At 43.4% G+C, this 26,852-nt stretch overlaps 2 protein-coding genes across 41 annotated transcripts in view; one reads left to right on the top strand and one right to left on the bottom strand.

Moving 5' to 3' along the window:
- The first annotated feature begins 172 nt into the window (after positions 1-172).
- The window catches only part of Pfkfb2 (6-phosphofructo-2-kinase/fructose-2,6-biphosphatase 2), a 54,839-nt gene continuing 28,159 nt past the window's right edge, over positions 173-26,852 (top strand). For 9 of the 40 annotated variants that reach the window (XM_087580014.1, XM_087580004.1, XM_087579998.1 and 6 more), the window contains exons 1-10: positions 12,770-12,863; positions 13,960-14,073; positions 20,220-20,345; positions 20,825-20,921; positions 21,285-21,351; positions 21,488-21,562; positions 21,926-21,982; positions 22,892-23,016; positions 25,972-26,179; positions 26,557-26,703. In XM_087580014.1, coding sequence (XP_087436140.1) covers positions 13,980-14,073; positions 20,220-20,345; positions 20,825-20,921; positions 21,285-21,351; positions 21,488-21,562; positions 21,926-21,982; positions 22,892-23,016; positions 25,972-26,179; positions 26,557-26,703 — 996 coding nt within the window. In that variant the 5' untranslated portion in view covers positions 12,770-12,863; positions 13,960-13,979. 40 annotated transcript variants of the gene reach the window in all.
- Yod1 (YOD1 deubiquitinase) lies at positions 4,657-11,275 on the bottom strand. Its single transcript, NM_001008889.2, is given in 2 exon segments — positions 4,657-9,995; positions 10,802-11,275. Coding segments are annotated over 2 exon segments (1,032 nt in total). The 5' UTR covers positions 11,130-11,275; the 3' UTR covers positions 4,657-9,291.

The raw sequence follows: 26,852 nt of genomic DNA, 5'->3' as shown, positions 1-26,852 counted from the left end.
TGGAAGGAAATCTGAGAAAGCTTGGGACAACCCAGTATCCTGTCAATATCATGTGGACCACAGATGACTGAGGTCTTCAGGACTGTGATCTCTGTTTCTAATACATCATCTAAATATATGTGATGTCACAATACTAAGAAAACAGGAAGAGGATTTCCACATCAATTCACTGCAACTGGGGCTATACCCGTGGCTGGGGTCACTGGATTTGATCCAGGTTTATCTAGGTGAGTGATTTACTTAAAATGGAAGTGAAACTTCAACGAATCTCTAAAAAGACCGAACAATTTCTTAACTTATAATAAAATTAGAATAATCAGGAGGGTCCCCTATCTTTTTTCCCAGATAAGTGACTTACATTAAATAATTCTTTCGCTTTTTCCTTCACCTTCGACGTTTTCCTTGGGAAATGTTTCAGTTACTTGAGCACAGCACTCTGCTGTCTACCACTCAGTTATAAAATGTTAGCACGATAGCTGAAGTTACACATAAGCCTCGGCTCCATCCCCCATTCCTCAAAGCACATGTATCCTGCTTGAAATAAACCACTATCCTAACGAGTGTTTCCTGCCTTCCATCTTCTCGCTGTCCCTGCAACTGGGCATGCTTTGCTTCACCTTTTGTTTGGAAAAACATGAACCTTTGATGTTTCATGTGAATTATGAAGGTGGCCTAGACTGCAGACAAGGGAAGAGTTCCCAAGTCAGGATGAGGCTTGGTCACCGACGTAGGACCTTTGTCTGGGGAGAGGTATTGCTGATAGTTGGAAGTGAATTCTCGTTTGATGATCTGGTTCTGACACCCAATTACAGGTCAGCGTCCATGGCTCCTGTTTCCACAGTCCTTGCTCCTGCTGGTACACTGTTGTATATGGCTATCACCTTCAAGTTAAAGGCTAGTTTACCATTTCCTTCCTCAGTCAGTGGGTGAGGCACTGAACACACGTCCAACCCACTCTAAATCAAAATCAATAATATTGGCTCCTTAGGATACCTTACGAATTCAAAAGTCAGACACATCGCACTGATCAGGTCTTTCCTTTTCTCTTATGGGAAACATGTTTTCTTTACTCTCAGGAAACAGTTGGTGCTCTCTCTCTTCACGGTGATAGTGCTCGGGCTCTGAGTGCAGCGACCTGTAGCAGTTCAAGCAGAGGCTGGGGAATGAAGTGCTGACTTTAAATAAAGTGTAGTTAGGAATAGAGTCAAGAGAGCAATTGTAACTTGGCTGTAAACCACCAAGCTTTCATCAAAGAATGAAATGAGTCTGACGCCGAGTATGAATGGAAACTAAGCCATATACATATTAAGTAGACTTTAGTTTCTGCCACTGTTTAGTTGCTAAGTGGTTCTCTGGAGGAGGCTCTTCCCTATCGCTTTGGACGTTTCTCTAGCACAGCGCTGTGGAGATTTGGAGTTTACGTTTCTAACCCCCATATCCCTGTTTCCTATATGATTCCTCTTCCTTTTCTATGTATCTTTGTATCCTTCCCTCCCATCCACTGTGTAAATGCCCTCTTACTACACTAACATATACCTCATGTTTTCTACCAATTTTATCCTGAAGAAAAATTTCCTCCAGACTTCGGACCTGCAGCAGTTGGGGTCGATTGTTCTGTAAGCTGCTCCGTGGTTCTCATCTCGGTTTCTTCATCACTAACCGGGCTAAATCCCTTCTGTTGCCTTATCTGGAGTGTAGACCTTCTTTCTTGTGTTAACTCTTTTCTTTTGGCAGAGAAGTCTCTACTAATTTCCTAAGGACAAGTGCTTGAAATCCTGTGTGTCTGAAAACATCTTTATTTTTATCCCTGTGTTCGATGAGAATGGCTACATAGTTTTAAGTTACCATCTTTTAGCTTTCAGTATTGCTGCTGGAAAGCCTCTGAAGTATTTCTGATTCTAAATTTTAGACCCCCTTCTGTTTCTAGTATTTAGAAATTTACACAACAACGATGATATGTTTTTAAGAGTCAAAGACTTTATTTGAAGCTCTGGTTCTAGTCATATCAAAAGCTCTTGGACTTCCCAGTAAGAGCTAATAAAATTCCTTTGAGACAAAGATCTGACGACTCATTGGAATGCTTTTATGTCCTTTCACTGACTCTACAACAAACATCAAGGTCAATGTCTAGTTCCTTACACTTGGCTTTATTTATTCATATTCATTTATTCATATATAGATGTTTGCTACATGCCTAGCATTTTACTTGGAGCTGAGAGTCCTGTAATAGGAGATAGAATGGCTCTGCCTACATGGAATAAACTGAAGATAAATGCCTCTGCACACATCTGCACACATCCAGATACATGTAATAAGAGCTTACAGTAGTCAAAGATAGCACCAATCTGGGCCCTGTTCACTTCTAAAAGCACCTTATTTTCCTCTTCCCTCCTTTGTACTGTGACCAGACTGGCTGGGACCATCCTTCCCATAGTACTGAGCTTACAGATGCTGCATTTGCTGGTTGGGATGCTCTTCCTACTTCCTCCAGTTTAGTGTTCATCCTTCATGCCAGTTTTTCTAAATGGCTCTCCCAGACGCAATTCTCACTTGCTGCTCTCCGCGCCACCCAGTGTTCTCTTCACGGGATCCCACATCATTCTAATTCCTTTACTGCATTGTATGCATTTTTTCCTCCCAGTGCATATTGCATCTAGGGCAGTTCCTGACACAATGGCACTATTCAATAACTGCTCATTGAAGGCATCTGTAGTTTTGTAACCCTAAGATAGGTGACAGCACACTTCCCAAGTAAGGGGAAGGGATTAAGAGCTTACCTGAAATAGTTTAGCTTCTTCTAGACGGAGTAAAGTCTTTCTCATTTTCATTTTGAGAGTAAGAGAAACAAAACTGGAGGTGGGCACGATGGTTCATGCAAGCCTTTAATCTTGGCACTTGGAAAATATCAGGAGGAAGTTTCAATCCTGGTCACAAGCCGGAGTCTACCTGGATACTGAGTGAGACTCTCAAGGAAAAACAAAAACCATCCCATACATACAAGTCCCCAAATTGGATGTTTTGATATTAAATGAACATAGTGGGAGGGCCACCTTTGCAAAAGGTCATACTTCAGTCTGTCCCATATTCTGGAGGTTTAAGAATTTGATCAGTTTCTCCTGTGATACTCATGCTCTAGGAGAAGTAATTCAATAACGACCAGAGGGAACATTAATTTCCTAGCCTCAGTAGGAAGTAATTTCATCCATAAAACAAGATGCGGAACTCTATTAACTGTCAAGTTTGGTCTACAATTGGGTGGATATTTCAGTACAGTATCTGCCAGGAGGAAGGGCGCCAATGGAAACGTTCATGTTCTGCTTCTGCTGTTCCCCCCCCCCCCCCCGTCTGCCACTTCCAAGTCATACCCTCCCCCCTTCATGGTGGTAGTCATGGAAGGTAAATCACAAGGAAAGTAAATGTCACAGACATTCATTTCTAGAACTGTTGAACCAGGAAATCTAGAGAGTCTTCTGTGGCAGTAATGAACAAAAAAGGCAATAAAGAATTTGGTAAATTACTAGGTCTGGGACAGGGAAAGGGTAGGCATGGTATGGTATGCCTAACATCTGGGGCCACATTTCTTCCGGAGAGAGTTGTCCATTCCAGACTGGGTAGCTGAGATGACAGACAGCTGAATGGTACTTTTGATGGCTGAACTGAACAAGGACTATACCCAGTGTAGGTTAGCAGCCCAGTGCACTCCACACTTAACTGAGTGGGAAGTTGTTTGATTTATAGTTACCCTCACATTTAGTTACTCTGAGTGACCTGGCACTTGATGTCACTGCAATAGACAAAAGGCATCCAGACCAGAACACAATTTCAAAATAAAGCATATTTGTGGATCCCCTGTTTTTAATTGCCAGATTTCAGGCTTGGAGATGTAAGATCTTTACCAACTCAAAAAGTATGCATTTGCCACAAATGGATGCCCTGCTTTTTAGTCTCTACTACATCAAAGATTCTCTTTCCCAAACTTTAGCAGAATAAGTGGAAAAAACCCCGGTTTTCTGTGTGTGCGCGTGTGATATCTTAATAGCATTTTAAAGGAAGAAGAAATTGTTTTGTAATTATTTTATAGGTAGTATTAAAATATTTTTCAAGATGGCAGAGACCAACTGACTTCTTATACCAGTCATAATGCAGGAGACACAGGATTTGAGTTTTTAAAAAATATTAAAGCATCCATTTCTCCTTTTTTCCATTTCTTTCTATTCTTGTTAGTTTCTTGTGTGCTATGTGTTTATGGACTTAGGTCAATTAGAAAACTCTGGCCAATTGTAACAACTCCATGGTTTTTAATGTTTAACTGCTGACACTGAAGCAATATCCAGTGTCAGAGAAACCACCATCTTCAAACAGATCTAAATCCATCCAGATCCTACTCTACTAAAATCAGGAACATCCAACCTTTCCAATTAAACAATCCATCAGCAAAGGTTATTGACTTAAACTTCAGGAGATTTAGAAAGAAATTTAGCCAGTGAAGGGAAATTCTGAGTGCCTTCTGGCATCAGTAAAGAGACACACTTAACTACTTGGAGGGTGTGGGAATCAGTTGCACATACCCATGCTGTGGTCTTTGGGAATATGTAACTCAAGTGTAGTATTCTTTACTGGCCCTTTGCCCTGATCCCAAAACATGCTCGCACAACAATGTTTTCACTTCATTTATTCCTTTAAAACAAGTCACTTCATACATTTAGATATTGAAAAATCACATATCATAAATAAAATGAATGCATCTTAATAACAAAGGCAAAATCATGAGTTGTATAAAATGAAGTTAGACATCTCCCAGAGAGCAGCAGTGCATCGACCTTGGAAACTTGCTGGCAAATGACAAGGAAACATTTTGAAAACAACACTAACAACACACTTTCATATGCCAAGAAAACAACTCTGTTTGGCCCCTTTTATTCCTTTGAAATTATGTTCTGAGCCCTGTGTTTCAGGCTTTCCTGGTGATTTTCTTATTTAAGGAACTCTGCCTCGATAAGACTATTTTTCATTCTTATCCCTTTGACAAGCTCTATGTACTTACTAGGCATTCTTAAAGAAAACAAATAATTTGGTACAAATGCATTTCCTGTGGCACCTTGCATGGCACAAATGTCAGGCAGCCCCTGTCTTTTAATAATTGATGGGTTACACTCTACTCGCGTTCTGGAGCCATGCCACGTCGTCATCTTGGTAGAGATGCTCAGCCTCCTTACCTATAAGGTAACCAAATCACCCATTCACTATACTTAAACTCCTATACACAGGTTCCAGTGTTTCAAAGGAAAGCGACAAGGGGTAGTACGGAAGATGCTCACATTCACGCTGCATACATTTCCTTTTCAGGAGCAATTGTCCTTTTCACTTTAAAATGCCATGGGAAGGCCAACACCCTCCCTTAAATCAAATGCATCTAGACACAAACACCCCATAATTCAGTAAACATAATACTTTTTCAAATAAAATAGTCAAAGCACTGTAAACAAAATGCTAGCTAATTTTTGAAAAAACAAAACAACAGCAACAAAATACCAAACCTTTCCCATAACCAGGGCAATCTTATATTCCTTGAGTTGGATGTGCCGACACATTACAATAGGTATTAAGAAAACATCCTGGGGCTGGAATGCCGATCAATAAGCAAGCGCTTACCCTAGCAGCAAAAAGCCGGGGTTGGATGCTTAGCACTGTGAGTAACAAACTAGCTTATTCAATAAAGTGTTTCCTTAGGTTTGCAAATACTGCTTGCATATCTTACTCAAAAATCAGTCTCTCCAAAATAAGCTTGCTTAAAATCAATCAAAGGTTTGATGAATGTACTCTTCAACAATCACATTACAGAAGTAACATTGCTTATATTAGGGCAGAGCTCACGCTCCTAACAGTGAGTGAAATTAGACTGTATCCTAAGACACAGCAAATACTGAAGGCAACAGCTTATGAGAGCTGCTGGCTAGCAGCTCAGGGTTGGATCTTTATTGCCCTCAAGATCTTCTAGAGAGCTATGTAAACTTTTATTCCCTAATTTTTAAAGTGCTGCAAATGATGTTTCAATACAAGAAAAATGTAATTTTTAATATATGTAAATTTAAGGTCACCTGATTTTTTTAATATATAACATGTGTGTGTCTGTATCATTGTTGCTTAATTTCACATACATCCTTTTGTAATTTTTTCCACAAAGACAGAAAATTCAACTAGGGTAGCTTGAAGGAAGCTAGGCAAAGTTAGGCAGGAGCAGTTAGGGGCACACATGGGTAGGGATAATGTTAATTTGGGATTCTGACTTTTCTGGGACTTGAACTCAATGGGTATTCAATGGCATTAATGGTATTAGTTCCTAACAACAAGGTTAGGTTGGCCAGTAACCACTTGATTATGATCACTTCATATTCATGGAGAGCTTTAAGAAATCAACCATGAATCACTAGCAAAAGATGTGGTGTCATATCACGGAATTCCCAGGGACATTAATTTGGACTACTGCTGTGACTAGGATATCTTTATAAAACCATGCAGAATCGTTAATCCAAAAAAGAGTGGGGAGGACACTGGGGAAGTAGGGGCAAAGCATAATTTTTATTCTACCACTAATGTAAATTGTCTCATTTTAATTAAAAAATTCTTGGAGGACAGGCAAAAACTGAACAGAAAGGGTTTCATTAGGACAAAGTTTCTTTTAGCTTTGCTGCAACTAAATTCACAGATTTTTCAAAGTTCTAAAAATGAGTTTCATCACAATCATTTCAAGAGCTTAATAAATACAGGAGGAATATAAACCAAAACTTTTAAAACTTTTCTATGAGGCTTAACAGCTTGTATTTGGAATGAACAGAAATCAATAATTAAACAATTTGCATATAATGCTTCACCTGGAATGTTTCACAACAAAAACACTACTCTCAAACCAGTTCTCATCAGCAAATGATGAAAATGTCTTTTTGAAAGCCATTTTACTATCAAGTATCTACCTGGCAACACAACAAACCAAGTAAAAGATAAAATAGAAAAAGAAACAATCCCCTAAATATAAATAAATTCTAAACAAGATATAAATAACACTTAGAATAAAGATTTGAGTTTTAAGAAAACCAGTGCTCATTCTACTTCTTTACATTTACTAAACGATTCCTCTGTACATTGTATAGACTCAATTTTAAATTGACAGGAATTATTGTCAAAAAATAGAACATGCCTGACACGTAAGTTATTCAATAAATACTTGTTGTATGAACAAACTTCTGGATCCAAAATTTTAGAGATATTAAATTTGGATGCTCAAGTGGTAAAGGAAGGCAAGCTTTATAAACACGATGAATATCCCAGTGTTACATTTTTAATGTACAGCTATAAATTAAATATTTTATAGAGGAAATAAAAAACTTTAAAAAAATCTAAGCCAGATGACAGATACAAAGAGACTTTTGTGACAGTCATTTACATGTCGTGAATGCAAAATGCTTGGCATCCTGAGATCACTAGTACTATCTTTAAGGCTCAGTTAAAAAAAGAAAAAGATTTCAATTTGTATGACTATAATAATGCCATTGCCTGACTGGCTATGTGCACAAAGGGTACTCAAGAAAAGTCATCCGGCCAGGTATGGTGGCCCTGCTTGTAATCTCAACACTCAAAAGGCAGAGGCAGAAGGATCACTTTGAGTTGGAGGAACTGGGTCTATATAGCAAACTCTAGGCCAGCAAAGAACACATAGGAGACCCTGTCTCAACTCAGAAAGAATGTCATCTGATGACTGAAGCGTACTTTGTGAATTGTTCAATTGTCCTTAAAGGAACTTTCTAAATTGTTCATTTTAACATTCCTTAACTTGACATGGTCACCATTACCATGTAAAAGGCTAAGGATTTTAAAGCATTTGCTAAGAAGAATCATGGTAAGATATAAGTGCTTTAAAGTACACCAAGGGTTGTCTGAGATGTTTAATAAATGAGATCAAGATAACAAAACTTCACAACAGTCTGCCTCTTTGCATCGTGCGACAGAATACACAACAAATTATAACTTAGCATCCCTGATCTTTAGAAGAATTAGAGGTAGAAAACTTTACCTGGAAGATTCTATAGTGAAGCTAAGTTTTGAGAGCATGTGCCTTGAGGATCAATCCATCAAGCAAATGGCTACATAGCTGACACTAGGTAGCAGTACTCTGTATAAGAGAGCTGTATAAGGCAAGGATTTTAAAACTTTGTATGCATATTTTGGAAGTGAAACAAACCAAATAAATTATTTAAAACTGAAAGTCAAGGATCCCAGATGAACAAAGTACTATCTTGCAGAAATGTGAACTATCTAAGAGCTCATAGCTCATGTCATCTATGGAAACATTTTCAGGAAACCAAAGCATACCACTGACACTTTAGAGGAAGACTTGTTTGTTAAGAAGTGCTTTGAGCTAAACAGTTGAGGCAATAAAATCCCTCCAGAAAAATTTATATGTAAAAAAGCAAAAGAACTAAACTCTCAAGTTTTCAAGATACTTCTTGAATTTTAAGCTAAATTAGCAATTAAAAAGGCATACCCTGCATCATTTAAAAAAAATTATCTAATGTGACAAACACCAATACATGAATTGCATTAAAACACGAGGCCAACAGTCTTTTAAAGCTTCAGTAAGCTGCTTCAGGCACCTTTCCCCCTTTTATACATTCTACTTTTATACACTAGAAATCTCAACAGGACCATATTAACTCCTGTTTTAGATAACATTCGCAAGGGATATACTTATCCCTGTAAAATTGCTTTTTATGTACTTGTAAGTAGTTAGAGACACTTATAAAGTCTACCAAATTGCAATATAAAAAGTTTTGACAATTCTGAGTATCTTCATTTGATGAATCAATTCAGAATTTAGAAACAACTAACTCATTCAAATATTAAAAGAAATCAACTACTGGAGACACTGTGGTATATGTCCAGTGGTCCTCCACAAAGCTTTGCATATTACCTAAAATATGTTTTCTTTTATAAGCTAAAGCCGCAGGGTGCTGGTTTATAATACAATCCAGTTTTCGGGTTAGCATCAGAAGCGGCCAAAACCACCTATTCCAACACCCCGGTAGAAAGAGGGCATGCCACTAGTGTAGACACACATCTGTAAACTTGCACACTGATTTTAATCTTAACAAGGAATTTCAGTGTCAGTCATACTGGTTTAAGATAAAAGGATGGTCCAAGCATTGTGTTCTATTCTGTAGGGTTATGAATAGCTTATTGGAAAACCCAGAGCCTTCTGGATCTGTGAGGTAGTAGGCTCCAATTCTCCGGAACAGATCACACCTCTCCAAAGTTGGTATGGCCTGTCTCCCTGGCATGGTCCCTTGCTTCAGCTTGTCCGGTTAGGCCCTTCTGACACAGCATGCATCTCAGGGTGAAGCGGTTTACATCAGTGAACTGTCTCTTTCTTCTAGCTTCATCAGCTAATTCCAGTGCTTGTACGAGAACAATATCATCATTTGAGGAGAAAATGGTCAGAGGAGGGGTATCCGGATCAGGGAAGTTTCGCTGAAGCGGATCGTAGTGAATGCCATCGTAGATGAGTAGAACCCTTTTGGTATAGCCTGCATCTTCCCCAAAACGATCAATTCTGACTGTCTGTGTATCTACTACACATATTTCACATTGATAAAACTTGGACAGGATTGATATCTCAATTGCTCCCCCCCAAGTATCATCCCTTCTGATCCAATCACAGTACTCTTCGTTTGTCTTTCCCAGTATTGCCTCACTATACAAGTCTGGATCACTGGCTACAATTTGTGCTATGAGGCGTCTCATCTCAGGGGCACAAGCTGGATTCAAGACTCCTCCTTCAACTACATAGTACACACTGGTAAAGAGGCAAGAGTTGTCTGCTGGGACTGCGGTTCTGGTAAGCACAGGCAGAGTTTCCCTGACATAACTAGGAGCACCATGTTTTGAAAACGCAGGTGAAGCTTTTGGTCTGGTTTGGTCTTCTTCAACAATCAGCATGTCACCTGTTAAAAATAAAACAAATCCAGAACTGCAGAGAAATTATAGATTGGGTATTTATTAGCCAACTCAGTAAATTAGAAACCAAATGAGTTAAAGGTATACAGAGGGTTACCAAGGAGAACCCAACTTTGTAAACAAGAAGCCAGTTAGCTCTTTTAAGTTTGTCTGTGTTTGGTTCACTGTGTCTTCAGAAAGAGGAGAAGAGAACAAAATGCTCTGCGTTGCATTTAAACTTAACAAATCTTTCAGAGGTTCTCTACAGACTAGGTAGGTCACCAGGGTGTTTGTCCACTTAGCAGGACTATACCATTTGACAGCTCGAGGGGCCTTGACACAACATGCAAAGCTTTTAATGACCAACACTGATGTCCAAGTTCTAAAACTGGGAACAAATAACTGTTGTTGGTTAATTCTACAGTGAACTCATACGTTCAAGTGTACACGAAACAAACTCAAAACAAATTAACCGAGGGACGGACAACTAAGGCAAAAATCCGTATCTCAACTGCTGACCTGCTGATCAGGATAGGGAAAAAGAACCACCCTGTCAGGGGAAAGGATCCTGCTGTCCTCTGGGAAAGCAGAGAAAACGATTGACCTGGACGCAGGCTTGGGGAACAGGGAGCTTCAAGACTCCAGACTTGTCTCTAAAACACAGTTAAAAGGACTTGACACTTGCCCCGGCCTTCCTGGAGTTCTGGTCCTTCTCGAAGCCCCTAGCTGTCACACCAGCACTTTGCCTTACTGTCTTTACTCTTCTCCCCTCAATGTCCTCCAAGACTTCCCCGGCCCCGGCCGGTGCCCGTACCTGACTGGATGGGCAGGTCCCCGAGAGTGATGTCCCGGTCGCTGAGATCCAGGCACTCTGGTGGGTAGCCGACGAGGATTCGCTGACTGCCAGGAGCGATGCCGGTGATAGCGGCGATTTGGCCCTGCAGTTCCCGTAAGCGGGTCCGGTTGGAAAGACCCTGCAAAACGTGGGTGCCACCCTTGGCCTTGCAGCGGAGCCGCCACATAGTGTCGGCCGGCCGGCCTCCTGCGGGGCCAGCCTTGGTCCCAGCCGCAGCCTGGGAGACAGCGCCGGAACAACCAGCGGGGGGGACCCCAAAATGGCCGCCTTTCGCGCCTCCAAACATCGCGAGAAGTAGCCGCTGGGGCGCTTCTCGCGACACCTCGGTGGGGACTTGGCTTCGGCCCTTCCAAATACACTCCGGCTCTTAAAGTGATAAGGGCAGCCGTGGGTGAGGGCTGGAGGTTGGCCAGTTCTCCCGAGCGCTCCGGTGAGGCGCCCTTCGCGTCGGCAGCATTTATCCTCCAGGGAGGAGGGCGGGGAAGGAGTTCCCGAGTCTAGCAGAGCAGAATGTCACCTTGCAGGGAGGTCGGAAATGATGAAAGCAGCCACCCAAACACCAGGCAAAGCAGACTCATCCTTGAGAAGGTAAACAAATGCCAAGAAAGGTCAAAGGACCTGCCAAACAGTCACTCTGCTGACGAGTTCCTGGCTGCACCGAACTGATTCATTGAGGCCAAGTGGACGGGACGACCGGAGTCCCGTGAGACGAACTTGAAAGCGTCCATCTGCCACCTCAGAAAGACTGTATGAGGTCAGCAGCCCTGCCTGGGGCGATTGCCTCACTCGGGTGGTGGCAGTGTTCAAGAGGACTAACTCTTGTCATCCGGATTCCAGTTCGATTCCTCGGATCCAATTAGGAAGACACTCCATCATGCGATTGGAGTCCTCGTCGTGGCCCAGAGATAGAAGACGGACGGGGAAGGGGAGACCTAACCAGATAGCTAGGTCAGTTTCCAACTTTGTATGTCGAGAGCCCGAGACTGCCTTGAACATAATAAAAGGTGTGCAGTAAACGCCGAATAATGACAGTTTATAGCACGCCTTAACACGCTGGGGGTTGTAAAACGCATTCTTGGACTATGTGGAAGGTGACTTGACTCCCAGGTAAAGAAGGAATGAATAAAAGCAGCTCTAGGGTCTCCCCTGACCCCCCCATCATTTAGCTAAAGCAGCAAGTCCCCCTCCCCACTGTGGACTGTCATTCGCATCGGGTACCAAAGGCATGCTGGGGGCGTGGCTTTGAAAAGCAGTTCTGGGATACGTAAACCCCACTGCAACAACCGGTACTGGGAATCAATGGTAGCAAATCTGTTCCTCTCCACCCTTACACCAGGAGCGGGTGCAGCTCTCCTCCTTGGTTCTTCAAGATGACCCCAGATAATATAGCCTGGGTCCCGGGTTGTACGAGGAAATAAAGGAACGTGCTTTGGAGTCACCTGGAAGGTGAATGAGAAGCTCCCGGATCCGTAGGTTCCAGGATCCTGACCAGAAATTGGAGTTAGCTCTTGCATTCTGGTAGCCAGCCAGGCATCTTTAAAAGCGGACGTCTACCTTCCAGAACCTAGTCTAGCTGGAGATTCTGGGGTGAAGGCGTTAATCCTCGTTTTTTTTTCACCAGTCACTCCCACGCAAGATGTCAGCCAAACAGGTCTCGCGAGAATAAAAAAAAAAAAGTAAGGCTTTTAATTAACCCCGCCTTCAGCTCGATTTGTTTCCAAGCAACAATGCCACCAAGCTCTACTGGGTCCGCTGTTTTGGGAGCGGACAGCCTTAAGCTGTCACAGGTCCTCCCAGACCCCAGGAGCCCGCCCCCGGCCCTGCAGGTGCTTCATTGGTCCAGCGTGCCTCCAGGTGAGGACTGACGCGGGGTTGGGCGGGCCCGAGCGCCCCACGTGACCCCCCCCCCCCCAACCCCCGGAGCCCGGACTTCTTCAGTCTGCCTGCTCGCTCTGCTTCCCGGCGCTCCGGTGGCGACACCGGGTCTACAGCAGGGAGGACGAATAGGACAGGTCATAGGGTGAGCGATAATTGAGCAGTCTGTACGTGGGGCTGGGGTCCTGCGCGGGCGCGGTTAAGGTGCAGAGCGACGGTGCTTCGTGCTTTAGGGAAGGGTAGCTCCCGTGACACTCCTGGGCGTGCAGCCCTTCAGGGACGCTGAGCCGCAGCTGGTGTGTGGGGACTGAGAGAATTGGCTCTGTCGGGAGCCATGCACGCTTTCTCTCTCTCTCTCTCTCTCTCTCTCTCTCTCTCTCTCTCTCTCTCTCTCTCTCTCTCTCTCTCTCTCTCTCTCTCTCTCATCTTTTGTCTTGAGCTCCTTGCTATCAGGGTTTGAGAAGTGAGCCCCAGTCCCTCTCACCCTAGTTTTGCAGGTAACATTGAGTAAGTCATTTACTTCCGCTGTGCCCTAGGGTATGAATAGGCAAGAGCAGGGAGGCTAGAGAGCAGAGAACGTCTGAGAATGTAACAAGCTAGGGTTATCTCAGTTCCGCCAAGGTTCTTCCTCCCTAGAATGTGCTTTCTCCCCTGGCCCTCCCACCACAATCCCCAAATTCATTCTCACTCCCGCCTCTCTCCCCCTCTCCTTTCCTCTCTTGGTCTCCTTCCCTCTGTCCCTCCCTCTTCCTCTCCCCTCCCCCCCCTTCAAGACTGTACCTTTGGATAGAGATTGCTTTCTTGATAGTTCACTTGATCTATCCGCAATTCAGCTCTCTTCTGATTGCCACCTCTGTTCTGTCCATAGCCTTAAAACTAGAATGTGAGGACAAGAAGCTTGACCAAGCTACTTTGGTCGGTTGTCTTCATTTGTCAATTCTGTAAAATAAGGTGAAGTAATTGTGATAAGAGAATCTGCTTTGTTAAGAGTATTGAAAGGCTTGCTAGGTTTGAGATACACGACTATGAAGCAAGGCAGCAAAGAAACGCAAAGTTGGAGGGAAGCTGTGGAGGTGAGGAGTCAGGGTTGTGACTTATCCAAGAGAAAGTGTGAGTTAGGAGCAAGAGGCTGGATCTGGATCTTGGTAGGGGCTTCTCCCTTTTATCACACTATAGTCCTCTGCATCTGTTTGAGGGACACCTTCCTTCCCTTCCTTCTATTGTATTCTCTCTTTCCCCAGGTGCCTCCTGAAGAACTACCATGTCTGAGAATAGTACATTTTCCACAGAAGACAGCAGCAGCAGCAGCTATAAACCCCACGCCTCAAACCTCCGAAGGGCAGGGAAGAAATGCTGTGAGTTCTGGTAAAGAGTGACTGACTGCTGATCTCTCTTAGGATTTTTGTCCAGAAATAATGTATTTGTATCCTAGACTCTTTTGCTCTGTGGGGGTCTTGCCCGGATATTGCCCCAGAACCCCAACTTGCTAGGTACTTGCAGTGTAACCCAGGCTGCCCTCTGATTCATCATAAAGATTCCTCTTTTAACCTCTTGAGTACAGATGTGTGCCCATGTCTCACATGGCATAGGACTTAAGACAAAGTCCACAGTGAATAATTCACCGTCTCAAACTAGTAGGCTTAGTGTCTTTGGGGCTTCTTGCTGTTTTTATTAGGGATATGTGGGTAGTTAGAGCAAGTTATTTTATACATAGGAGGGGCAAATGTCCTGGTACAGGATTAACCCGGGGCTGTCACTCTCTCAGTTTCCTTTATCTCTTGGACTGTGTTCTTGGAAGGTGACACTCATTACATACATTGAAGGCAGAAGCCAGGCATGGTGGCCCACACCCATAATTTAAGTCCTGGTGAGATCGAGGCAGAGGATCAGGGGTTCGAGGTTGTGCTCAGCCACACATACTTAGTTCAGAGTAAGCCTGGGTTACTTGAGACCTGTCTCAAAAAATAAACCCAAGTTGCAGGTGAGAGCCAGTACTTGTCCTGTCCCTCCAGCCCCGAGGGGAATGAGCTCTGACCTGTGACTCACAGTGCCGGGTGCTTGAAGTTCTTACCCGGTGAGCTTTGGGGTTTTGCAGATCCTTTCACACAAGCATTTTAATGTACAGAGATGGCAGAAATCAATGATGGCAGGGGAATGAAGCATCGTTTCTTGTCCCCTTGACTCTCCATTCCTAAGCAAGGCTGTACACTTCCCTAGAAATCTGGGGCATTGGTCCTCAGATGTTTCTGGAAACCTCAGGAGCCTTTTAGCACTCGTCCTTCAGGAATCCTTTGATCAGTTCTCACTTTCTGGAGAAGTGCTTATGTGTAGGAGTAGGTGGAAGGAGGTGGTTAGCCTGAGGTCTGTCAGGTTACTTCCTTGTTACTTTCAAACTCTTTTATCTGGCATCCATGAGGCATGTGTTGGATTGGTGCAGTTATAATACTGAGCTTGGCACAGCTCTATGGTTAGGGTCTCATTTTCTTGCCAGGGCAGGAAGCTGCTACCTAAGACAGACTGTGTCCTGAGTAAACTCACAGCACGATGCTGGATTATAGTCCCTTTGGGCGACTTCCAGGTCTGAATGGTGGTGGTGCTGTTTCCTTGCTAGGTACCCTTGAGCAGTTGGCTTAAGCTCTGTCCTCTTCAGTTTGCTCTGTAAGGAAGCCAGCCTCTCTCTGTGTGCCCTTTTACCTTCTCTCTTTCTCTTCTCTTCTTTGGCAGTGTCTCACTCTGTAACCCAGATCAGCATTAAACTTGTCATTCTCTTGCCTTAGATCCAGAGTGCTGGGATTACAGGTATACACTGTCATTCTTAACCTAGTTTACTCCATTAGAGAGTGGAGACACTCTAGACTTTGTAGCAGAGTAAATCGTTCTCCCAGGAATGATGTGAGAAGTAAATAAGTACCCATAGACAAGTGCTGAGATGAATGTTGGACACAGCTGCTGTCATTTTTCACAAGTGACTCTACCTTTTGTATTTATTTTTGAAAGTAAAGTAAACATATTACATATAAATAGACTTACATTTAAATGCTGCCAGCATCTCCTAATCTAAGAGCCTTGTAAGGAATCATCTTTGCAGTGAAGAATATTTTCTTTTATTTGACAGTATCATAACCCAGTTGTTCTGATCCAGTTGCCCCTCTTAAAAGAAGTGTGCTCCAGTTACTAGCTATGTAGTCCAAAGACAGCAGAGAGGGATGGGAGTGGATTTCAGAAAGAGCTGGTTCATATCACCAGCCCTTCTAGCTCTACCTTGTTCTCTACTAGCCACTCCAGCCTGCTTGCCTGACCCTTTGCAGCTCTTCCAGGGCTTTTGATTACAGCAAATCAAATCTAGGGATCTCTAGACTCATCCCTGCTCCAGACTCTAGTTTTTTTTTTTTTCTAATCTCTTTTAAAACTGCTTTTTCTACCCAACTAAAGGACTCTGAGTTGTCATTTCTATACCCAGTTTTTCTTACATCATGGCTAGACCGTGAGATTGTGAGATCCTTAAGAGAATACAGTTTGTTTTCCTCTGCTGTGGAGAGACTTGGCAGTTTGATTCTTCTAGACACCGTGTTCTCATCTATCTTACTAAGGAGAGCAGATCCATGGGCACCTCTTCTGCTTTGCGCTCGTCCTTTTTTAAGAACCTCACTCAGGTAGGTATCTTCTCTCAGTTGATAAACCCAGTCACCCTGTTTGCATCGTGTGGAGAAGGTGCCTTGTTAGAGACTCCCTGGCTGCCTGTGTTGCTTTATTTATAGCTCAACTCCAGCTCCTTGCTGCTCATTACACCTGCTTGCTAACTCTGAATCGGAGAAGTGACTGGTTTCACCTCAGGCAAAAAGATGACTTCAAAGGAGCCTTTTGGGGATTTGGGTTGTTCCAGGGATGGGGTTGTAGGAATGGATGGGGTATTTTTTTTTTTAAATCAGAGCTGGGGACCGAACCCAGGGCCTTGAACTTGCTAGGCAAGCGCTCTACCACTGAGCTAAATCACCAGCCCCTGGATGGGGTATTTTTAAGGTACCCAGGTGAGGGTGGTTTTGAGGTCACTGAGAGTAGGGTCTTAGATGCTTTCTTTATTTAAGTCCTTTCTTTCTCATCTTTTGTTTCTTTTATTTATTTTAAATATATTGTTAGTGGATTTGGAGAAGACAAATGCATTTTCCCTAAATACAAAAGAAGCAAGTTTAGAAAATCTCTTCCAGTCTCTCCTATCTCTGCCAGACTCACTTCTTTTAGGTGTTTAATTCTGGTGCGTCCCACTACCAAACATAGGTGTACTCATGATATACTCTTCTGTTACCGTTTCTTCATAAAGAATTTACTCTACTTTGGAATCTTTATTTTTTTCATGTTGGCAAATTCAGATTTACCTTTCTACACTGTGTGAATTTCAACCAATAATTGTGTGAAGCTTCTCACTATCAAATAGAACACTTCAGTGACCACTTTAGTACTTCTTTCTGCTCATATCAACAGCTTTTCTTACAGAAGTGAAAGGAGTGTGATAGACCCAGTGGAATCTTCATTCACATTGAAAATGCGTTCTTTAAATTTTCAGTGCCTCAAGGTATTTATTTGCTGGAGGTTTGAGGTTTGGTATCACTGACTATAGCTACAGTGCTTAGCAGAACCACCAGTTTTCTAGTATGTGGCTACAGTTTTGTGAGTGCATTTCATGCTTATCAGTCAGACCGCAGAAGGCAATCAGGTTTTACAACTTTTAATGCATAAAATTAAGGTAATATTAATGTTACGCTTTACGGGTTACATATTTCAAGTGCTGGGCCCATTTAATGTTGATAATGGAAAAAATCCTTGGCCACAAGAAGATCAAGAACCACTACTCGCCTAGACACCCTCCCAGATAAGCATGGAGAACACAGTCATGTTTTCCATGGGGCCTTCTGTCAGGTGCTAAAGCGATGGCCAAGAACCAGCAGATTAGGCTGAATAGGTAGTCATGAGATCAGTAGTGTGGTTAAGAAGCCTGACCTTGACTTTCTTTTGTAGTCCTGTGGGCCAAGCTCTTCCCTTCTCTAGGCTTTAGTTTGCCCATTTATATGAAAAAAACTGCCAAGCTCTCATTTTGACTAAGCAGATTCATAAAGAGAAAATGAGTTGAAGCTGGATAAAGCCAGCTTAATTTTGAATAAAGAAGACAAAAAATTTCAGGGTTGAAACAGTTTTCCACATTAAGAAATGCTGTCACAGTGTCACCAGGTCAGTCAGTGTGAAGTACCTTCCATTCAAAGTTAGGTGGTGCTTTTGCTTTTTAACAGACAGGAAACCATCCTCCTAATTTTATCAGAGTGGCAGTTTGAGAGAGGAAGTGTTATTTAGTTTATAGTTTTGTTTCCCTTTCTCTTTTCCCAGAAAATGAGAAGCCTCGGTTATACCAGGTGTGTGAAGCCCTGGTTATAGCAGGTGTGTGTGTGTGTGTGTGTGTGTGTGTGTGTGTGTGTGTGTGTGTGCGGGCCCCCTCTTGCTTAGGCATGTTCTAGCCCAAGGCTGGTGGTGTGGTGCTGAAGAGTATGGTATGGAATACCTGTGGCACAAGCCAGTGTTTTCTTTTGTTCTTAGCTCTCATTGTCCAGTATGGTGAACACAGAGCAGCCACTCCCTGGTTTCTTGCAGAGCAGCTCCTAAGCATGTTCTCTTTCTAAATTCGGGGGAGGGAACAGCACCTTGGGGAAAGTGGCTAACGAGCTGTGGCAGAGAGGCCCTTAAGTGCAGCTCATGTGCCAAGTCATTGCACATGCAGAGGAGTCTGCATTAAGGGAGAACATGAAGACTCAGGGATTTTACTGCTCCACCAGATGCCAGGTAGGGCTGTTTGCCTGCTGGGGTCAGTGCTCAGTGACTTAGGCCACAGAGGCTCTGTGCTGCTGTTCACTCATCTCCAAGCTCCTTGTTTGAACAGAGATGAAAACTGCTTATGCTGTTGCATTTCCTGTCTTGGAGCTCCTTGCCCAGTCAGCAATATCCCCCATGCAACAGGACTCTCGTAAGTGGTCTCTTAGTTTCTTTTGAAGGAAAGAATCCAGGCAAGAGACATTTAATAGACTGCTCAAACAGAACTGTGTTTAGCAAAGTGAAACAAACAACCTTCAAAGCAGGGAACAGCCCAGTTGGTTCTGAAATGTGGGTTTTAAAGAAGCTTTTATGAGTATCTTGTAGGTGGGTACCTTTCTCCTCTCAAATTGTGGTAGGCCACATGTCCTTTTTAACTTAGTTCTTCCCATGTTCCCTACAAAAGGGGAGGTGTCACCACAGCAGTGTACATGGTATGATTTCAGATCTTTCGAGAACACAGATCCTTAGTAGAGCACGTGGATGGGAAATGACCTGGCTTGCTAAGAGCAGCCTCACTGCAGCTTTCGAGATGCTTAACCTCAGAGTGGCTTGCTTACCCTCTTGTGGCAAATGTTGAGGGCCCCTTTTGCAAAAGGGTGCCGGGAAGCAGAAGCTCAGGGTGTATTTTTTCCCTTTGTTGTCTATGCAGTATTTCTCCATGGAGAGCGCCTTCAGCTTGACCTCTCCTGGATAACCTCAGCGTGGGTCTTGACTTCAAGAAAGAGGTGGACAGGCACAAATGCAGGACTTTTCTCTACCACTGCTCTGTGGCAGCACAGACAGAGAAACCAGTTCCTTTAGCAAACTGACAAGGCCTCTTGTTAAGGAGAAAAACTGTCTGGGAAGCACAGGTGTGCTTCCAATACTAGGTTGACACTTAACTAATTTGTGTATTGTACAGTTCATTAGCCCTCTAAGCCTCCAACCTGGTGAAACTTAAGTTTGTGGACATTCCGGAAATAAGCTAGTTACTGTGGAAAGGGAATGACACAGCAGTGTTGCCCAGCAGTCATCCTGCTTTTACATGTGCTGTTGAGGCAGGCAAGCCTCCGTGCCCTCCTGTTGGATCCTGAACCTTTGTGGAGTCTAGTCAGACCTTTACCCTGTAGGCTTTGCCGACCAAATGTCACTAGTTTAGAAATTAAAATAAAGGAGGAGCTCATGAATGTTGTGGCCAAAATAATTTGAGGTAGTTGTTTTTTTTTTTTTTTTTTTTTCAAAGATCATCAAGATCTTGTCTGAGGCTCTGGAGGGATGGGTGGGATCCTCAGTGGAGAAGCTCTGGGATCTATTTTAAAGTCAGCTCAGTTTGGGGTAAATAGAACCATAGCTACAGTGTTATTAGGCATTCTCTCTTCCTAATCTTGCATCCTATTTCTTTTCATCCTGGGAGTCTCTCTAAAGACTTGGGAAAGAAATGCCTTGGTGTGGATACTTTATGGAAGGCTTCATGACCCTTTAATTCTGTTTCAAGAGGATATGCCGAATATAGCCACAGTTTGCCTTCTTACCCTTCTTGGACCTTTGCCCTATAGGTTTATGAGGATTAAATGAATTGATGACTATGGAATGTCTCATCTCATGCCTAAACCCCATGAGACGTGTAGTCAGTTTTTAGCTCTATCTGTTTCCTTTTTTTTTTTAGCATGGGCTTCCTACATGACCAACTCCCCAACACTCATTGTTATGATTGGCTTGCCAGCCCGGGGTAAGACTTATGTGTCCAAGAAATTAACACGCTACCTGAACTGGATTGGAGTACCTACCAAAGGTAGGTGCTGGCCATTCCTTGGGAAGGGAGTTGATTAGTTATGGGACCCCACAGGTCTCTGAGAGACTTAGTCTTCTTAGCCTCAAGGTCATATAGTGTTTCTGATAAAAATAAAGATTGCTTCTCCATTTGCTGAATGTGTTTCCTGTCCCTAGACTTGTTTCCTCCAGGCCCAGGCAGATCATCCTAGTTTTGATAGAACAGCTTTGGTAAAAGTATTCAGAATTAAATGAGAAGGTGGTATGTCAAAAGCCTGGGCACATGTGTCATATTTTTGAACCTTACTCATACTTTGGTGAAACAGTAGTCGAGGAGATAGAACCTCAGCTTCAGACTCTCCTTGTAAGTCAGGACTTTAACCCAACTTTTCCTAATTTGATATTGTTTCCAACATACATGGTGCCTTTTCCATCCCACTGGCCAGTCTGTTAGGCCAAGAAGTCTCCTTTAGTGGGGCCATCGTATTGTTTTTGCTGCAGTGTTTAATCTTGGTGTATATCGACGGGAAGCAGTCAAGTCCTATAAGTCCTATGACTTCTTTCGACATGACAATGAAGAGGCCATGAAGATCCGCAAGTGAGTCTTTTTAAAGGCCTGACTTAAGTCCACTGTTTTTAGGCATTAGTGAGATTGAATGTGTTAGGGTCCTGTTTTTCTCAGGAAATAGCTTGAGGGGATACTAAGAGAAGTTATTAGGTTGAAAGACTAGCTTAGGCTGGGTGGTGGCAGACAGGACTCTAGAAGATGATTTTATGTGATGGCTAAAGAGGTATATAAATCCTATGAATTGGACGGGGGGAAGTTGTAGGATGGTGTATGAACTCCGTGGGAAACTGGGAGATTTAGTTAGGGCAGACACAGAGAGGCTGAAGTGAAGTGACGGCTGCAGCTGTGTTTGATCTTAGCTCTCTGCACTGATTTTCTTTGTTCTCATGTCAGACAGTGTGCCCTGGTGGCACTGGAAGATGTGAAGGCCTACTTTACTGAAGAGAGTGGGCAGATCGCGGTAAGCCTCCTTGTGTGCTTTCCCTCTTCATGTCCTCTCTTGCAGCATTCTGGCTACTCAGCCCTATCGAGAATCAGTCTTGGGTGAGCTCTCAGTTTTTCTTCTGATTCATTTACTTTGTATGCTTTCTGTGTAGGTGTTTGATGCCACCAATACCACTCGGGAGAGGAGGGACATGATTTTGAACTTTGCCAAGCAGAATGCCTTCAAGGTGGGTTCTGACTCTGTGCTGGAGGAAGAGAGGAGTGGAGGTTGGGGGCGGGGTGGAGAGATAGGAGTGGAACCTGTGTCTCTGCTTAGCTCAGGATTTGGATATCAGAGTTTGTCCCCTCAGGGCGTATGCCTAGTCCTTGAGTGTTTTCTCTTTAGATCCTTTCTTTGACCTTTAGTTGACCTGTCTATGTTAGAGCTAGGAGATGTAGTAAGGTCTGTTTTTAACATGAAGAGGCCTGGAAGGCCACTTTATGAAGCAGATCCTGAAGGTGTGGTTGCTGGGTGGAATAGATGAGCATGTGCTTTCAGTGAACAAGCTGGCATTTTTGACAGGTTTGTCATGCCTTCTCTCCATGCCCAGGTATTCTTTGTGGAATCTGTGTGTGATGATCCTGATGTCATTGCTGCCAATATTCTGGTGAGTGTCATTTCTGTCGTTATCAGTCAGCCAGTCTGTCTCTCTTGTGTGTGTGTGTGTGTGTGTGTGTGTGTGTGTGTGTGTGTGTATTCATGTTGACTCTGGGTATCGAAAGGAGACAGACAGGGTTATCATCCATCATAGTGATCTTTACTTGAGAGCATTTTGTATCTTTATACTCTTCCTTTGGGAAGAGTCTGGGTCTTTGAGGAATACGGTAAAAATGAGTTGTTGAATGGGGAACAGCTTAGATTATGGGAATCCTGGTTTTGTGTTCTGATATTACCTGACACTGAGACCTAAATATTGCACCAAATTAGACTTAATTTTTCTGCCCAGCCACCTCATAGGAAGGTCGTGTATTCTTCAGTTGTCTAATGTTCTGACAGCATTGAGTATTGTACTTCTGTGCCTTATGGACACCTCACCAGACAGTGCATCGGCTAGGTTGTGTTTTGTTGTGTGCCAAGTAGACATCCTTGTATGCTCTCCCAGAGGTGCCCTTACATCATAGGAACTGTAGTTAATCTTACTTGAAGAAGAGACAGTGATTCCTAAGTCAAATACTGGGTCACATACCCTATTCTGAGTAGCAATGGAGGTGGGGATTAGAGCACATTCTGTGTTCCCAGGCAAATATATAAAGGGATTCTGGTTCAGAAGCAGCATTAGCTGCATAACTCCCTCTGTCCTTTAGCCAAAGGCAGGCACATGACTCCCCACTGTCTTCCCTTTCTTGGTTGCCAGGGTCACAGGACAGGATGAGAGTGTTCAGTGCATGGGGAATGCCAGGGCTCTAGTGAAAAGCTTCCTTACAGACTTCTTTTTCTGTTCTTCAGAAGAGGCCATTTGTAGGAGGGCTCTTAAGAACAGAACTCTGACCAGGCCTTTATGTTCCTGTGATTTCAGGAGGTAAAAGTGTCAAGCCCTGACTACCCCGAAAGGAATAGGGAGAATGTGATGGAGGACTTCCTGAAGAGAATTGAGTGCTACAAGGTCACTTACCAGCCCCTTGACCCAGACAACTATGATAAGTAAGATCTAACACCATAATCTGAGGGTTGAGGCAGAAAGAAAATTGTCTTTCTCTCTTTTGGTCTCTTAATTTCTTCTGGTAATCTAAACCTATGATATTTCTGTCATTTCACAGAACAGAGTTTTATTGTGATATTGTCTTAGTTAGAATTACCATTGCTATGATGAAATACCATGAACAGAAGTAAGTTGGGGAAGAGAGAGTTTATCTGGCTTGGACTTCCACGTTATCATCTATCATTGAGGGAAGTCAGGGCAGGAACCTGGAGGCACGAGCTGATGCAGAGGCCACTGTAGAGGTGCTGCTTACTGGCCTGCTCCCCAGGGTTTGCTCAGCCTGCTTTCTTATAGAACCCAGGACCACCAGCCGAGGGATGGTACCGCCCACAATGGACTGTGCCCTTCCCCATCAATCACCAATTAAGAAAATGCCCCACAGCCTTATTTTTATGGAAGCATTTTTCTTAATTGAGAATGTTTTTTTAAAAATTCTCCTCTCAGATGACTTAAGTTTGTGTTAAGTTGACTTAAACCTAGCCAGCATAGATATTTATGTGGGTTGTATATTTTATTTAACCATGCTTAACCTTATTTTCTTATCAGCTTTTCTTCTCTAGTTTCTAGAGCAGTAATTCTTAATTTGTGGGTCCTGATCCCTTTGGGAGTTGAATGACCCTTTCACAGGGATCACATAACAGATATCCTGCATGTCAGATATTTACACTATGATTCATAACAATAGCAAGATTACAGTTATGAAGTAGCAATGAAGATAATGTTATGGTTGGGGTCAGCACAACATGAGGAACTATACTAAAGGGTTGCAGGTTAGGAAGGCCAAGAAGTACTGCTCTGGAGGGAGGCCTTCCATCTAAGTGTTATTGACATTTTGAACTCTGGAATTCTTTGTCGAAGGGGCTAACTCTATGCATTCTAATGTGTTTAGTAGTCTCCCTGGCCTCTGTCTACTTGGTGCTAGGAACGGATCCAAGCTGTGATGACTGAAATGTTTTCAGACACTACCAAATGTCTCTTAGGGGCCCAATTATCTCTAGGTGGGAACCAGTGCTCCAGATTTAGCAAATCGGAACTAGAGTGCTGTAGGATATCCCTTGGAGATGTGTCATCAGTTTTAATCAATTTTAAAGTTTGCCTACCTCAAGGAGAAATGTCTGTCAGTGTTAGCCATGATGACTGTGGTAGTGTCTCATGACAGTGAGGCACAGAATACAGGGTTTGCCTGGGACAGGGTATACTAAAATGTTACGTCTGCGCTGAAGAAAGAGAGTATATGCATGGAAGCCTGAGGGGATGTTGCCTTTGGAAATGTGTTTTGTGTGTTTGAGACTAAGTCTCAAGGAATCCCTGCTGGCCTTGACTTACTATAGAACAGAGGATGACTTGAACTCCTGACACTCCTGCTTGAACCTCCACAGTGCTGGGATGATTGGGCACACAGTTGTATCTTGATGAAACAATGTTCTATTCACTAGCTTTCTCTGCATTCTGATAGAACACTTGGCATAGGGTACTCAGGAGAAGTTTGTTTTGTTCAGTGCTCAGCAGGTGCAGCGACTATGGCAGGGCAATCACAGGAGCAGGACTGCCTTCCCCCACAGTGGTGGGCAGCTGCTGCTTGCTCACATCTCAGAGGCTCACGTAGCAGAAAAGTTGTGCTCACCTAGCTTTCTCTTCCCCCTCCCCCCATCGTTTGATCCAAGATTTCAGTGTTTTCCTAGGATAACCTAGAACTCTGGGCAGTCCTGCGTCTGCCTCCTAAGTGCTGAGATTACAGGTGTGAGGCTCCATGATTGAATCCATTTTCTTCTTTTATTGAGTCCACGGCCTTCTAGGCCATGAGATGATGCTGTCCACAGTCAGGGTAAAGTTCCTCCCTTGTCTAGTCTTCTATGGGAACGCCGTCACAGACTTCCCAGAGGTGTGCCTCCCTGGTTCCCTAGGCATTGCTTAATCCAATCACTCTGATGATCAAAAGCAGCATTTAGGGCATTTAATAAGACGTCGTGGGCAAGCAAATGGAATCATCGTGACTGTAATGTACGGCACAGTGTTAAATTGCTGCAGTCATCTCATGGTTTGAACTCTTCATTTTCTTCAGATGGGTTTCTCAGAGTACAAGTATTTAGAAACATTTCCATAATAAATGGCTGAAAGGCACTGCCCTAGATATGACATAAAGAGATATCTCTAGTTTGCTCTAAGTCCTGTGTAGGGAAGCATTCTAGAGGGATATTTTTGTTTATAAGTACGTAGTATGTTTATAGAGTTTTATCTCTGATGGTAGGTCGACGGTGAGTTACCTTATTGTACACTTTCCCTTCATCATAATTTTGAAAAAGCTCTTATTACTTTAAATTGAAGAAAAACCCTGTGACTATAAAGCAAATAGTTTGCAGCCATGTCTTTGAGCAAGGCTGATGAGGCACAGAGGTAAAGCGGGCATCCTTGCACCATGCAGTCTGTTCTCTCCTCTCCTCCCCCGGGTTGCCATGTTCTCTCTAGATTTTGACCACATCATGGGAGGCCCAGATGTCTCACAAAATTTTGAATTTAGCAAAATCTTCAAGTCAGTCCCTGGAAAGCCTGAAATTCTTTCAGGCTTAGATATGCTGCATGGCACAGGTTGGACTCTGAAGAAATAGTGCATTCATGCTGGAAGTTAAAGAAATTGTATGCCATCTTGGTTGAGAAGTACTCTGTTTCTTGGCATTTGGCTCCATAAATGTGGCCGTGATAGGGGAAAGAGGAAAAGCTGATGAGGTCTGCAGTATTCAGATCACTCTCTAGACTTGTCTAGTTTGTCTTGAGAGCGTCAGACTGAAGCCCCTCCTACCTTAGCCTCCTAAGTGCAGGTGCCTGATAGCCTTGCTGCCCACCCACCTCATCCTACTGTCAGACTTTCTTACCATGGACTTTCCTTCCCCCTGTCCCAGGGACCTCTCGTTCATAAAGGTGATGAATGTAGGCCAGAGGTTTCTGGTCAACAGAGTTCAGGACTACATCCAGAGTAAGATTGTCTACTACCTGATGAACATCCATGTCCATCCTCGCACCATCTATCTGTGCCGGCACGGAGAGAGCGAATTCAATCTTTTGGGAAAGATTGGGGGTGACTCTGGCCTTTCGTTGCGAGGAAAGCAGGTGAGCAGTTAGCCAGCAGGCTGGATTTCCTAAGCTTAGAGTCAGAAGGGCATGCTGGAGGTCATCTGCTTATCCCTCCTGCTTAAATCCCATTCGGGCTTAGGCAGGGCTTTCACATAGCCAGACAAGTGCTAAAGATGCTCTCTGCTTACTGTTCCTAGCTCTGGATTACTGTCTGGGTCATTTGAGACCTTTTCTGCTGTGATCATTCAGCCATCAGAAAATTATTGGGCACCATTTGTGATGAGAATCCAAAGGGCTCTAATAGAATTTATTCCTCTTGGGTTTATAGTTCGGCCATGGCTAGTAGTCTCTTTGTGCATTGCATGTATGGTGGGATATGTTTTCTTTGTTTAGCTTTGATTTCCAAACCCCAGTTTGCTCAGGCTCTGAAGAAGTTTCTGGAGGAACAGGAGATCCAGGACCTCAAAGTGTGGACAAGCCAGTTGAAGAGGACAATTCAGACTGCTGAGTCTCTTGGGGTGACCTATGAGCAATGGAAGATCCTAAATGAGATTGATGCTGTGAGTAGGCATTTCTGGTCAACGAGTTATTATTTAGGGAACTTAGAAAACCAGAATCAACTAGAAACCAAGGAATCTAAATCCTGAATCCCTGACTGCTCTAGTGCCTGAACCTAGTGTGAGAGCCAAGCCTGTGAGTGCCTGAGCCA

The sequence above is a fragment of the Rattus norvegicus genome, chromosome 13, assembly GCF_021556685.1.
Source record: "Rattus norvegicus strain SHRSP/BbbUtx chromosome 13, alternate assembly SHRSP_T2T, whole genome shotgun sequence".
Classification (NCBI taxonomy): Eukaryota; Metazoa; Chordata; class Mammalia; order Rodentia; family Muridae; genus Rattus; species Rattus norvegicus.
Note: the sequence above shows the minus strand (reverse complement) of the source record. Positions and strands in the feature narration are given on the sequence as shown.